General features: G+C 36.4%; 1 protein-coding gene across 1 annotated transcript; it reads left to right on the top strand.

The window, feature by feature from the left end:
* Positions 1-253: 253 nt before the first annotated feature.
* On the top strand, positions 254-13,344 carry LOC132270570 (uncharacterized; the record flags this gene model as incomplete). Its single annotated transcript, XM_059771752.1, has 7 exons — positions 254-994; positions 1,911-3,236; positions 3,741-4,977; positions 5,652-5,761; positions 6,418-7,312; positions 12,495-12,562; positions 12,667-13,344. Coding segments are annotated over 7 exons (5,055 nt in total), but the record flags the coding sequence as incomplete, so codon positions are not given.
* Between the last annotated feature and the right edge of the window lie 2,445 nt (positions 13,345-15,789).

Consider the following 15,789-nt stretch of genomic DNA (forward strand, 5'->3'; position numbering starts at 1 on the left):
CCGAGTCATTGTTTGCAATCTCTTATCTCTATCTCTCTTATTTTTGTGCTTTATTTTGCTTGAATATTTCAATAAACTGATATTTAACAGTTTGGTAGAAATACAATTTTAAATTGAAAAATTGATCCTTGACTCTATTCACCCCCCCTCTAGAGTCAATTAGTGACTAACAATTGGTATCAGAGCCTAATCTCTAGAAAAAGACTAATCATCTTAGAGAACGATCATGGCCAATACAAATTTCCATCAAGAAGGTCAATCTAACAATAGACCCCCTTGGTTTGATGGAAGTGACTACAACTATTGGAAAATCAAAATGAGAGCATTCTTAAGAGGCATAGATGTAGATGTTTGGAAAGCCATAGAAAAAGGAGACCATGTTCCAACCAAGATAGTAGAAGGTGAAAATGTTCGAACACCCGATATTGAATGGACCCTCAATGACCGTAGGCTTGTACAATGTAATGTCAAGGCTATCACTAATCTCTATTGTGCCTTAAGTAAAGAAGAATTCAATAGAATTTCGGATTGCAAAACGGCCAAAGAAATTTGGGATAAACTTGAAGTCACCTATATAGGCACTAGTCATGTTAAAGAATCCAAAATGAATATGCTTGTCCATAAATATGAAATTTTTACCATGAATAACAAAGAAACTATTAGTGAAATGTACTCTCGTTTTACTAACATTGTTAATCCCTTGAAAGCTCTTGGAAGAAAATATACATCATCCGACAATGTAAGAAAAATCCTTAGATCTTTGCCAAAGAATTGGGAAGCTAAGAAGACCGCCATCCAAGAAGCCAAAGATCTTAACACACTTCCCATTGACGAACTCATTGGTTCATTAATGGCTTACGAGCTAGAAATGAATGATAGATATGAAGAAACTCAAAAGAAGGATATAGCTCTACAAGCTACTACCAAAGAAGTTACAATTGATAAAGTTCCTCATGATGAAGAAGAAGAAGAAGTTTCTCTCATTACCAAAATCGTAAGAAGAATTCTTCAAATGAAGAAGTTCCAAAAAAGCAACCACTTCAAAAGAAATGGGTCGTCTAGTGAGCAAGGAAAAAGAGAAGCACCTACTTGCTTCCATTGTGGAAAACGGGACACTTCAAGTCTGATTGCTATGCCTATAAAAATGAAAAGGAAAGGAAAAAGAAAGGCAAAGCCATGCAAGCTACATGGGAGGATGATGATTCAAATGGATTCGAAAGTGACGATGAACTCAATGAATTGGTTAATCTTTGTCTCATGGCCGATGAAGATGAGGTAAATTCTAATCATAACTCATTTGATTTGGAAACTACTTATGATGAATTGGTTGATGCATACAACTATTTGCTAGATGCTTTTAGATAATTGCATGATGAATTAGGCAAAATGGTTCAAAAATGTGCTACTCTCAAAAGGGAAAAGAATATCATCTCTCAAAACCTTGAAAAATCTCAACTTGAAAATGAAGCTTTGAAAAAGGAAAAAGATGTAGCTAAAGAATCGGTTTCAATTGATTTAATTTCTGAACATAAATCAATAAAAGTTATAATTGAAGATCAAATTGAGACTTTAGCTAAATTCACAAAAGGTAGAGAGAATTTGGGTCTCATACTTGGAAAGTAAAGAAATGCTTATGCCAAGGATGGACTTGGATTTGATCCTCACAACAAAGATTCTTGTTTATTGAAAAAGAGAATACCTTTGAACAATTACTTTGTTAAAAATTCCTCTTTTAGTCCAATATGTAACTATTGTAAAAAAATAGGACATAAGATCAATCATTGTCCTATTAGGTCATGTAGGACAAAAGAAGTTTGGGTTATTAAAGGGACTTATACACCTCTTCCTAACTCTCATAGACCCAAGAGAATGTGGGTACCAAAAGAAGATTATTCAAATTCCTTTTGTAGGTTTGCTTGAAGTCTCCATATTCATCTAAGGATAAATGGTTCCTTGATAGCGGATGCTCAAGGCATATGACGGGAGATCAATCAAAATTTCACTCCATCAAACCTTATAAAGGAGGAAGCGTCACATTCGGCGACAACTCAAAAAGCAAGGTCATTGGCATTGGAACTATTGGTATCTCCTCCTCTTTATCTATTGATAATGTGTTACTTGTTAAAGGCTTAAAACATAATCTGTTTAGTATTAGCCAATTATGTGATAAAGGATATAATGTTTTGTTTAAATCGGACAAGTGCATTGTCAAAAAGGATAATGTAGAATTTTTCCATGCTCTAAGAAATGGTAATGTATATACTTTGCTTTTATGTGAATTACATGATCAAGATGTCAAATGTCTTGTATCCTCAAATGAAAATAGTTGGTTGTGGCATAGAAGGTTGGGTCATGCTAGTATGGATTTGATTTCAAAACTATCTAAGAATGAATTGGTCAAAGGCCTCCCAAAGACTAATTTTTCTAAAGATAAAACATGTAGCGCATGCCAAATAGGCAAGCAAATCAAGTCATCATTTAAAAGGAAAAAGGATATAACGACTTCAAGACCACTTGAATTAATTCACATGGACTTATTCAGTCCGGAGAGAATTGCTAGTTTTGGTGGAAAACTCTATGCATTTGTCATTGTGGATGACTTCTCTAGATTCACTTGGGTATTTTTCCTTACACACAAGAATGAGGTTCATACAATCTTTGCTAAATTTTGTAAGAGAGTTGAAAATGAAAAAGAATGTAAAATTAAGTCCATTAGAAGTGATAGAGGTAGAGAGTTCGACAACCAAGATGTGGAAAGATTTTGTGATGACAATGGATACAATCATAATCTTTCAGCTCCTAGGACTCCTCAACAAAATGGAGTTGTTGAAAGAAAAAATAGGTCTCTCCAAGAAATGGCTAGGACTATATTAAATGAACATAATTCTCCTAGATCTCTATGGGCCGAAGCTGTTAGTACCTCATGCTATGTCATAAATAGAGTCATTATTAGAAAACTCCTTAATAAGACTCCTTATGATCTTTGGAACAAAAGAAAGCCAAACATTGGATACTTTAAAGTCTTTGGGTGTAAATGCTTCGTGTTAAATGATAAAGATAATCTAGGAAAATTTGAACCTAAATCGGATGAAGGTATTTTTCTAGGATATTCTTCTCGTAGCAAAGCATTTAGAGTGTTTAACAAAAGAACACGAGTGGTTGTGGAATCCATACATGTTGTATTTGATGAATCACCATTACCCCCTCTTAGATGTTCATTACATGATAATGAAGATGTGATTGAGATTGAAAAGAATATTGAAAATCTTGATTTAAATGGTCCTTCTCTTGAAGATAGCTCCAAAGATGTTCCAAAAGAAAGTCTCTCTCATAAAGACACTCTTCCTAAGGCTTGGAAGTAAGTGCCTAATCATCCGATAAATCAAATCATTGGCGATCCATCTAAAGGAATAAGCATTAGGTCTCAAACGAGTAACATTTGCAATTATGTGGCTTTTGTTTTCCAACTTGAACAAAAAAATATTCATGAAGCCGAAAATGATGAATCTTGGCTCTTGGCCATGCAAGAAGAACTTAACCAATTCGAAAGGAATAAAGTTTGGCATTTGGTTCCAAAGCCTAAAGATAAAACTATCATTGGCACAAAATGGGTATTTAGGAACAAAAAGGATGAATCGGGAATAATTATGAGAAACAAGGCAAGGCTTGTTGCTCAAGGCTATAATCAAGAAGAAGGAATTGATTATGAGGAGACCTTTGCCCCCGTAGCTAGACTTGAAGCTATAAGAATGCTCCTTGCTTTTGCATCCCATAAGAACTTTAAGTTATATCAAATGGATGTAAAAAGTGCTTTCTTAAATGGATTCATTGAAGAAGAAGTATATGTAGAACAACCGCCGGGCTTTGAAAGCTACATTTATCCAAACCATGTTTTCAAATTATCAAAAGCTTTGTATGGTTTGAAACAAGCTCCAAGAGCTTGGTATGAAAGACTAAGTGGTTTCTTACTTGCTAATGGTTTTGTTAGAGGAAAAATTGACAATACTCTTTTTACTAAAACCATTGATAGCAACCTGTTGGTTATTCAAATTTACGTTGATGATATTATCTTTGGATCAACCAATAGTGTGCTATATGAAAAATTTGCTTCTAGCATGCAAAATGAATTCGAAATGAGCATGATGGGTGAACTTACTTTCTTCTTAGGGTTGCAAATCAAACAAACACTTGATGGCATTTTTGTTTGCCAATCCAAGTATGTTGAAAATTTGCTAAAGAAATTTGGCTTGGAGGAAGTCAAACATGCCAATACTCCAATGAGCTCATCTTTGAAACTTGACAAAGATGAAAAGGGCACTAATGTAGATATTAAAAAATATAGGGGTATGATTGGTAGTCTTTTATACTTAACCGTAAGTAGACCGGACATCATGTTTAGTGTATGCTTATGCGCTCGTTTTCAATCTTGCCCTAAAGAATCTCATCTATGTTCCGTTAAACGCATCTTTCGCTATTTAAGTTTTACTACATTCTTAGGGCTTTGGTATCCTAGGCATACATCATTTGAGCTTGTCGGTTACTCGGACGCTGATTTTGGAGGACGCAAAGTTAATAGAAAAAGTACTAGCGGAACTTGTCATTTCTTAGGACAATCATTAGTATCTTGGTCTTGCAAGAAACAAAATTCCGTAGCTCTATCAACGGCGGAAGCTGAATATATTGCAGCCGGTAGTTGTTGCGCTCAAACGCTTTACATTAAGCAACAGCTTGAGGATTTTGGACTTTACTTTGATCATGTTCCTATTATGTGTGATAATACAAGTGCAATATGTATCTCAAAAAATCCTATTCAGCATTCAAGGACAAAGCATATAGAAATTAGATACCATTTTCTTAGGGATCATGTCTCAAAAGGAGACATTGAGCTTGTATTTATTAATACTGAAAAACAACTAGCAGATATTTTCACAAAACCACTCCAAGAGGACAGATTTTGCTTGCTCAGAAGAGAAATAGGTATGTCTGCAGAAGAAGAAATATTAAAGTAACTCTAGCAGCTAAAGAGCCAGCTCCATTCAGAAAAAGAGCTACCTCCACACAAAGCAAAGCAGGCTTCACAAATGATTTCAAAGTGCATACTCTCGGGATCTCTATGTTTTTAAGAAAGAGTAGTCTCTACAAACTAAGAGAGCAGGCTCTATAAAAACAAGAGACGGCTCCTAACCTGAACCAAATCTGCATACACTTTAGTTGCTCTCGGGATCTCATGCAGAATTCAGTAAGAGCAGTCTCAAATTCTAGAAGAGCCGGCTCACACAAACAAATATACAAACTCAACTCTCGGCATCTCATGCAGGTTGCAAAGAGCCGGCTCCAATTTTGCTTGAGCCGGCTCAATACAAGTGAATGGAGACGTCTCTCTTCAGAAGAAAGAGCCTGCTCAATTGATGGATTAAATCTCCTTACTCTCGGCATCTCACATATACACTTGGATGCAGGGTAAAAGAATGAAAGAGCCGGCTCCATGAAATAGAAGAGCCGGCTCCAAGGAACTTCATTGAGCCGGCTCTATGAACTAGTGAACCGGCTCTATGAACTAGTGAGCCGGCTCAATCAATGAATCCCACACACACATTCTCGGTTATTCATTTTAAGTGCACAGTAAGCCTTTAGTTCTTATATCCATCTAGTCCCTTTCACCATTCAGTATACAAAATACATTCTAGACATAACAGAAGCACATTACAGAGCACTCTCTCAGCTAGGGCTGGTATACTTCCTTCATTGGGCATCTACACAGGTAACTCCTCTCCTCAAATTCAATCTAAAAGTTATGGGTTCTTGCATGTTAGTTGATCTATTTACAACAAATTTTAGAGTTCATTGCTTTTTAATCTCTCATCCATGAAACCCTTAACTACACTGTAGACTTTCTCCTCACGTGGAAAGAACATATTTGAGTAGAAATTGCTACTCTCTTGGTTTGTTAATTCAATTTTCTAGTAGCTATGCATTTGTCATATGACTAATCTATGAATTTATTTCATGTCAATTAAATCTTAGAAATATATGTTGTTTTCAAACCCCTTTATTTTCAATTTATCTTCGAATAAATTCTCACAATATGTTGTTTATAATTCATCTAGGCAATACATTGTTGAATTTCATTTTATTTTGATGAATTTGTAAACTTTATTACCTAGATCATCTATCTGAATTTTTTTTTTGGGGTTTTAAGCATTTTTCCTCTTTACTCAAATTAGTATAAAACTTAAATTATTACATTGGTTCAAAATCATTTTCAATTATTATCATTAATTCTCAGTCAAAACCAATTTGAGCTTTGAAATTTCCATTATATGATAATTGAATTTTTTTTATTAATCTTCACTCCAAACAAATTTAAGTGAATTTTTCTTTAGATATGTGTTCTAAGTGTTCCTTCTGAAATTTCAGTTTCAATTTCTAGAAATGTCCACGGCTTCATCCTCTCGTAGAAAGAATCCTCCTCGTGGTCAAAAACGGAACTCTCAAAGATCTCAAGATGTTGGTTCAAGTCCTAGTACACAAACTCAAATCTCTGCTACCATGCTTTATAGAAACCCCACCTACAAAGTAGCATTTGACACTATCTATCAACATAGAAAATTGGCCACAGCAATGGTATTGTCCAAAAAAATTGGCGATGATCTTAATCTCAACACCTATAGATTGTTTGACGTAATTGGCCTAGGAAACTTTGTTGGGTTGAGTACCAAATACTATCCAAAATTAGTAAAGTTATTTTACACTCACCTTGAAGAAAGTCCTGGAGAAGACAAACTTAATTGTTATGTTGCTGGAGTTCACTTTTACCTTGATAGAAGTAACATTGCTCGAATTTTCAAACTTGAGGGTGGCATCCAATTCTATTATCCTTCCAAATTGTTTATTGGACAAGGCTTTGACAAACTCACGGCTATTCAGCAAATGAGTTATGATTCCCGTGTAACCAATACAAAAGTGGTAAACACCAGGCAATTAACTATGGAAGCCCAATTGATTCACAAGATCATCATGTACTCCATTCTTCCAAAATCCGGCAGTAGACCCAAAGTCACTCACATGGACGTCTTCCTTATCTGGCGTGTCTTAAATGGAAAGCCCTTTGATCTTGCATACATAATTTTTCATCATTTGCTTGCTTGCAAGAGAAAGAAAAAGGTCTCTCTTTATTATGCCGTGGTTCTCACTCACATATTCATGGATATGAAAGTTCCGCTCAATAGTTCTGAAGCAGTTAAACCAGGGTCAAGACACATACTCACTGCTTTAAATCTTGCGTCAATGGGACTAAAAAGGGATTCAAATGGTATGTGGTTCTATCTTAAGCAACGAAGGTTTAAGAGGCTCGAGATAGAGGAGAAGAAATTGAAGAAATTGATGATGAGGATGAACAAGACCATGACAGTGATAACAGTGCTGAAGATGACATTGTTCCAGCTGAAAATTGCACCAATCATGATCTTTTATTGCAAATTCTAGAAGCTACTCGTCAAAATCAAGCCACTCTTCAAGAACAACAAACCACTCTTGAACACCAACAACAACAACTTGACGAAGTGCTTATGACTGTCACTCATATAAGTGAAGACTTTGAAGCCTTTCGAAAAGGCCATGAACCCCCTCCTCCTTCTACTTAGAACAAAATCACCTCGTCTAAAAACTCTTTTTGTGCACTCCCTTGTTTTATCTGCTTTAGAGAAGCCTTTTTTAGCTATGTTTTTGCTTATGTCATTTTCTTTTGAAGACTTTATCATGATCTATGCTTTTGTCTAACATCTGCTAGTTATGTTCATATTTTCCTTTTGTACTGTTTTATCTTTTGCAATCTATAAAATGACATATTTCCTATTTAATTGTCCTTTAAATTCTCATTCTCTAATAGTTCATGAAATGGCATGTATTTTCTCCTTCATAGAAGTAGACTTTTTGAGATGACAAAGGGGGAGAAAGATGTGTTCTATGCTATATGGTCTCCATTCTATTGAATTGCTATTTTGATAGACGCACATTGATAACATTGATAGGGGGAGCATTATTTCAAAATGCAACTCCACCTTGACAATAAACACATCAATGTTTTGTCATCATCAAAAAGGGGGAGATTGTTGGCCTAAGGATTTAATCTAAAGGTCAATCTTATATTTTGATGATTACAAACCATTAATGATGTTTATGTACTAATATTTTCCTTGAGTGCTATATAGTTGATCAATTAATTCAATCCTCAATAATGAGCCAGAAGCATTCCAAGTACTCAAGCAATGGATTTAAGGAAGCATTGAAGTTACAAGAATTCAAAGATTATTCAAGTACTCCATCAAAGGCTAACTGATCATGGTCAAAGATTGAAGAAAAGGGTAGATTAGATGGTGAGAGCTTAAGATTTAATGTCAAAGTTAATTTGAATATATTTGAAGCTCAAAATTCAATCCATGCATTGCATTCCTATTTTATTTCTCAAAGAAAATAAAATCAGCTCATGATCACATTCACAGGACTTAAAGAATTTCATATTAAGTATCATAATGTGAGATGGAGAAGGCTCCATAAAATAAAGAGAAGGCTCTTTTCTCTTATTCAGTGAGCTCTGGGAAGGTTCTTTTCTTTAACTCCAGTAAGTCTTTGAGAAGTATTTAAGAAAAAGAGAGGACTCAATCAAAAGAAAGAGAGGGCTCTTTTTGTTCCAAGAAAGCTACGAAAATGGATCTTCAAAAATAAGAGCAGGCTTACGTTTTTATTGAGCAGGCTCTTTCCAAGGAAAATGAACAAAGAGCAGGCTCTTTGGTTTTCAAGAGACGGCTCTCTTTAGGGTTTTGAACTGTAACGTAAACATTTTCATTAAATGTTCTCAACAAACTCTAACAGCTATATTGAACTCTGTTGATTCTATAAATACTGAGGTTGGTCTTCAAACTGAAAAATACTTTAACAGAGAACATTCTATCATTCCTTGAAAAGCATTAAAGAAGTATTCTGAGCTTTCATTCCCTCTCTGTTATTTCATATCACTGTAGTAATTCTGAGCTTCACGTATATTCATCTTTTCTATAGTTGTGAGCTAAACTCTGTAATCTATCTTTGAGAGATTCTTGTACACTTGTTTCTTCAAATTTCAAAGCTATTGTAAAGGGTTGGTGTAACCCAAAAGAAAGCCTAGGAGAAGGGTGTTCTCCTAGCAAAGAAGAGAAGCAAGATCTTATTTCAAAAGTGAAGGTTTGCTCTCCACCATTAGGGAGAAGCTCTAGTGAATTTGGGAAGTCTCAAGGGGGATCTTGAGCCGAGGAGTAGGAGTTTCCGAACCTCGCTAAATCACCGAGTCATTGTTTGCAATCCTTATCTCTATCTCTCTTATTTTTGTGCTTTATTTTACTTGAATATTTCAATAAACTGATATTTAACAGTTTGGTAGAAATACAATTTTTAAATTGAAAAATTGATCATTGACTCTATTCACCCCCCCTCTAGAGTCAATTAGTGACTAACATAGTTGTTTTCACACTTTTAGGTTTCAAGTTGATAACTTTGAGAATCTATGTCTTGATGTGTGGTATCAGAATTCTAATTGTATTAAATTGTTATATTTAGTTGTTGTTGTACTTGTAGATTTCAAGTTGATGACTTTGGGAATCTATATCTAGTTGTTTTGTATAGCATGCTTCTATGTTGGTTAAATTGCATAGATGTTGTGATTTGTGATTTATTATTTAAATATGACTTAGGAATGATCCTATAGATTCATTTAGAACATAGACGTTAGGTGGCATGACCCACTTTGGTTATTCTAGCATTTTAGATTTCAAGTTGATAATCTTGAGAATCTACATTTTGTTGCTTTGTGTAAGCATGTTCCTATGTTGTTGGAATTGCATGAATGATGTGATTTATGCTAGAATTGATCTAGGGTAGTTTAGGATGCTCCCAGAGTCTCATCTTGACATAGACGTTAGGTGGCATGAGCCCCTTTAACATGTTTCACCTTAAGGTGATGAAATTGTAAAACGTAGGTCGATGTATGCTCATTTCCTACGAGTAGCTTTATGTTGTTCACCCCTACGTTACTGGGCCATATTTGAGGTACAGGTTACAAGATATGGAGTTGAAGGTTTTCATTTTGGTGAAGATTGGCTTAAAATGCCATTTTTGCTTTATATGTGAAAAACATGTATATTTGATTCTAATCATGTAAAGTGTACGTAAGTACACTCCTTGTAATGTATTTGATGTGTATAACATGAGGCCAAAGGCCACAAACTTAAAGAATCAAGTTTATGTGTTTAAATTGTAAGTTTTGTTCTTGAAACGTAAACTTTGTCAACTTTGAGGTTTGGCATGTGAAATTGAGTAAATGACATGTAATGAGGCCATGGTCCATTGTAATACATTTCATTATGCAAAGTACACTTGCTAGCATGTTTATATGGCTTAAAATCATGTCTTTGGTCCATTATCCATGTTGGGGTCGAAGCTTGGGTGAAGCTTCATCATATCTTGTTCATAATAGGTTCATTCTGAGCTTTTCGAGTTGTTTCAGTCGTCTGAAACTTCATTTCAGTCGACCGAAGTCCTTTGGTTTTGGTTCGAGCTTCAAAAACACCATTTCCAGTAGGCTTTTCCACTGTTTAGAGTCATTTCGGTCGACCGATGGCTCATTTCGGTTGACCGAAGCAACCAACACCTTCCTTCATGTTTTCAGCTTGATTTTTGTCCATTTTGGTCATCCAATGGGTCATTTCGGTCGACCGAAATAGCTAGATCCCGAGACTAGCCTCTGTTCAGTTTCAGCACTGATGTTCTGACTTCAAATAACCATAACTCCTTCGTTTTAAATCCAAATGGGGTGATTCTTGAGCCTAAATTCATGAATTTTGAGTTAGCTTTCCAATGGTACCTATTACATTCTCAGATTCAAATCATAGTGAGAGTTATTCATGTTTTAGTGAGAGGGTGTCAGATTTTGCTTAAACCGGGAAAAGGCGTTTTGTGGGATTCTTGTCCAATGTTCTTGGAACCTTTTGGATTATTCTGAAATGATCAAATTAGGTTGTATTCACCTTTTTTGACTTTTTGGGAGTCAAGTTTCTCATTTTAATTGTGAGTTGACTATTTTGCCCTTGGTTCACGGTTTTTGCCCGTTTTGACCTTTCGTTTCCATTTTCATTCTCTTTGAGCTCCGTGACTTCATGGAAGATCACATTGGTGACTTAGAGGTGGTTTATATCTCTAAAGACTATGGTTTATCTTTTGCTTCTGCATTTCGGACTCGATATCGGGTCAACTTTCGGTTTATCACTGACGCACTGGCCTAAAAATCAAGGTTGTCACAGAAGATATCTGACTGGATTAATTTCTGGTTCCAAGGGGCATCAAGGCATGCGAATCCCTCAAAGAGAACAAAAAATAAATAAAGTTTATCGTCCAAAGGAGACTCAGAACCCTTCTGGTGTAATCCCTCATGTCCGGCCAATGTCCACCAAAGAGAAGGAAGTATTTATTAACCTTGGTGTAGATGAAGTATCGAGAGACACCACTTATCTAGCCATTTTTTTTAGCATGTTGGCTCTATAAATTCGCCTTGCCTACACACCCTGGCAATGTGATTCGTCCTGGAACCTTCAAGGTTGCCAGCATGTTAGCAGATGGCTGTAACATTTGTCTTTCCATCCCAGTTTTGGCCAATATTTACAGAGGTTTGAATGAGATTGTTTCCTCACCAAATCCTGGAAGTTGCTCTGCGATATTTCCTATACACTATGTATTCGGATGGTTGAGTGACTATTTCAAAACTAATTTCACTGTTCCCCATACCAAATAATGGCCTCGAATGACATTATATGCAGGAAAAGGAGGAGCATGACCTTTTTACGTCTTTGAAGCACAAAATTTATTCAGATCATGTGAAGGAGTAATTTTAACTCATTTGTCTAAAAGACCTTCAAAATAGCGACTCATCGTGGATCATGGCCAGATGATAAAGGCTGAGTCTGACTACCTAATCAGTCTTTGATCATGTTATTTGACATTACGCCAAGATAACTGTCTCATCATTGAGCCATATAGTCCACACAGATTTAGTCGACAATTTGGATACCACTAAGATGTTCCTGGAAAATTGAAAAATGATATTCGTAACTGTACCTTAGAAGAATTCTTAAGGTGTTGGAATTCCTCCGTTCATTACTCTTCTGGTTGCGACGCGTTACTTCCCTCAACATCTAGTCACCAGAAGTCCTCAATTACCAAAGCATATGCTAAATGGTGGTCCAGCGTATATGTTGATCCATTTAAAAGACTGGTTTCATTATCGACCAAGCGTACGATTTCTCCAAAGGAACCGCCAACCAAAGTCAGAAAAGTCATTATTAGTGGACCCACGTCGAACTCTCATTGCAAACAAGAAGCCATTGAAACTCACAATGCAGTCCCGCCAACGGAGCAATTTCTATCACCGGTAGAATCTCGACAACATTCTTAACTGTTATTCCAACCAGATAAAGAAACTGACAATGAAGACCGTAACTGGAAACATATAGGTGTAAATAACTTCTCATATGATCGGGTTGTTATTCCTCATGATTTAGACCACTTGTTTGAGGGAGTTAATAGCAGTTTAAAACCCATCCAAGTAAAGATTATTTTTTTATTATTATTATTTTTTTTTAGACAAAAGGCAATGAAGGCTTTCTTGGAGAAGATGTTGTTATGGTTCCTAATCCTGTATGCAGTGGGGAATCTACGTATGGACTATATGCATTTGATTTAGCAGCTAAAAGAAACTATGCAATTACTCAAGATGAGAACAACCCTCTCTTACAAGAGGTGGAGTCCCTTGAAAGGCAGTTACAACCCCAAGCTTCTTTAACTAAGAAGGATGTCCGAAGCCAACAAATGATTATGAATGTTGAAGAGATTCCTGTAACTGTTACAGCATTATCGACTAAGAGACATCACCTTGGGGATGCCCAAACATCTCACCAAATCACACCTTCTATAACTACCTTTGACCCGAGGAGTGCTATTTCTGAGATTAAGCATACAGCGGCCAAAATATTTGGGAATATCATTAAAAGTAAAGTGAAGTGTACCCCACTTTCGAAGATTCCATCTCTTAAACCAAAGTTTGATGAGGTCTTTCTTGAAATTTCTAGACAATGTGTGGATTTTCCCGAGTTCCATAATAGAATTGATGCATACATTCAAAATGGTGAAGAATATAACGAAGTTCGATTCAAGCATAATCATGCCTTATCTAAAGAAGTACGCTCTCGATGTTTAGCCGATGCTAGTTCTCACCTTAAAGAAGCTCTTGCTTTAGATTGTACAGATGTAAAACAAGTTTAATCAGCTCAAGAAGTTTTACGTAATTGTGAGAGAGAAGTCAAACTTTTGCATGCTTGTATGGAAAGACATAAAGCCACCATTGAAGAAACTAATAACCGAATTCTCCAAAGAAGAGCTAACATTGCAAAATTCAAGGAGGAACAAAATTTAATTGAAGAAACCTCTGTTGTCACTGATGAGGATATAAAAGCCTTGAAGTTCCTGGAGAAGCAGTTACAAAATGCTCAAAATGAAATTGAGGATCTCCCTTTGTTGCCTTATTGAGAAGCTTTTTCCACATACTTTGTAATAAAATATCATTTTTATTATAACAAAGCAATGAATTTGACTTATTTATTTTGCCATTCACAGTTTATACTCTTGCGGGCCAAGAGTGATTTTTTTCTTTTTCATCGTACTGAACTTAGAATAAATTCCTAAGCTGCCTACGTACCCTCAAAAAAGGGATCAAGTCATCACGTAGTTCAATAGAGACATGATTTTTTTTTTTTTTGGGCCGTACACAGTTTTAGATCATGCGGGCTAGGAGCATAGGGCAATTTAAGCTCGTACGATCAAGAGTATAGCCTTCATGGGTAGTAGTGCTTCAGGAACTTGCCAATAATGGGCCCCACTCTTACTCCATCTTCATCAATAATGAGATATGTGCCGTTTGTATAAACTTCGCGAACAACATATGGTCCATCCCATTTGGATATAAATTTATTTCCCTTGCGATTTATGATAATTGGTCTATGAATAGCTAATACCAAATCTCGAACTTGAATGACCAAGGTTGAACTTTCTTATTGAACGCTTTAGAAAGTCGAGTTTGATAACACTCTATCTGTTGTTGAGCTTCTAATCTCTTCCCATCCAATGCTTCCAGTTCTTGAAGACGTAAGATGGCATTTTCTTCACTTGTAAGGCCTTCTTGTATGGGAATCCTTATCGAAGGGATCTGTTGTTCTAATGGAAGAACCGTTTCTACACCATAAACAAGAGAATACGGAGTTGTTTGAGTAGGTGTACGATGCGTACTGCTGTATGCCCACAATGCCTCTTCCATTCGCTCATGCCAATCTCTCTTTGTCTGGTTGACTACTTTCTTCAATAACTAACAAAGAGTTTTATTGAATGCTTCCACAAGACCATTTGCAGGGGCATTGTACAAGGAGGATTTACGTTGTTTGAAGCTAAACTTCTCGCAAAGGTCGGCCACCCAACTGTTTTTGAAATTCATCCCATTATCAGTGATAATATATTGAGGGACACCATATCTATAAATAAGGTTAGACTTGATGAAATCAACCACTGTTTCCTTTTTCACATGTTTATAGGGTGCAGCTTCCGCCCATTTAGAAAAATAATCAGTGGCAGCCAAGATATACAAGTGGCCCTTTGAAGACTTTTCTAGAGGACCAACTACATCTAATCCCCATGTATCGAATGGCTATGACGTCACAGTAGGGTGCAACGGTTCCGGTGGTTGGTGTATTAAGTTAGCATAGAATTAACAGGCTTGACACCTCTTCGCATACTCCACGCAGTCCTTAACCATGGTGGGCCAATAATAACCCATTCTTTTGACGCAAAAATGAAGCTTTGGACCAGATTGATGGGCTCCACAAATCCTAGAATGTGCCTCCTTCATTACATGGGTTGCTTCATTATTTCCAAGGCAGCGAAGGAAAAGGCCCTCATATGAACGCCTATATAACGTATCGTTGTAATAGATGAAATGAGGTGCTTGTCTTTGTATTTTAGTCTCATGGCATAGGTCTTCGGGAAGCTTTCCATGTTTCAGATAATCAGTGATAGGGAGCCTCCAGTTTTCTTCCTCTTGTGTCCAGCAAGAAACCAAATTACTTCCTTTAAATTTACCTTCCAGGACTTGTGGCAAGACCCATCGTTGACATACAGGAACATTAACCAGGTCCTCATCAGTTAACGCCAATGTTATAGCTAAATTTGCCAAAGCATCAGCTATCCGATTTTCTTTCCTCAGAATGTGTTCTAACATGACACTATCAAACCGTTCCAACAAATGAGAGGCATAACGATGGTACGGCACTAGATCATCTTTCTTAACCTCATATTCTATAAGAAGTTAGTTGATCACCAACTTAGAGTCTTCATATATTTCGAGATCGATGATTTTCATCTCAATCGCCATTTGAAGGCCGATGATCAGGGCTTGATATTCAGCTACATTATTTGAGCAGTTTTCAGTGAGTGCAAAAAAGTATGAAATAACACTTCTTTTTGGAGAGACAAACACTACACCTGCTCCAGCCTCGTCTGATCGTGCTGCCCCATCGAAAAACATCATCCATAGAGGGAGGATGTCCACAAGGAAGACTTCTTCATCAGGAAAATCTTCAAAATTTTTCCAATCAACTGGAATAGGATGGTCAGCTAAAAAATGTGCCAGGACTTGTCCTTTCACTGCTTTTCGTGGCACAT

The sequence above is a fragment of the Cornus florida genome, unplaced genomic scaffold (assembly GCF_030987335.1).
Source record: "Cornus florida cultivar Cherokee Brave unplaced genomic scaffold, ASM3098733v1 CherokeeBrave_3.0.0_Hap2_Chr01, whole genome shotgun sequence".
NCBI lineage: Eukaryota > Viridiplantae > Streptophyta > Magnoliopsida > Cornales > Cornaceae > Cornus > Cornus florida.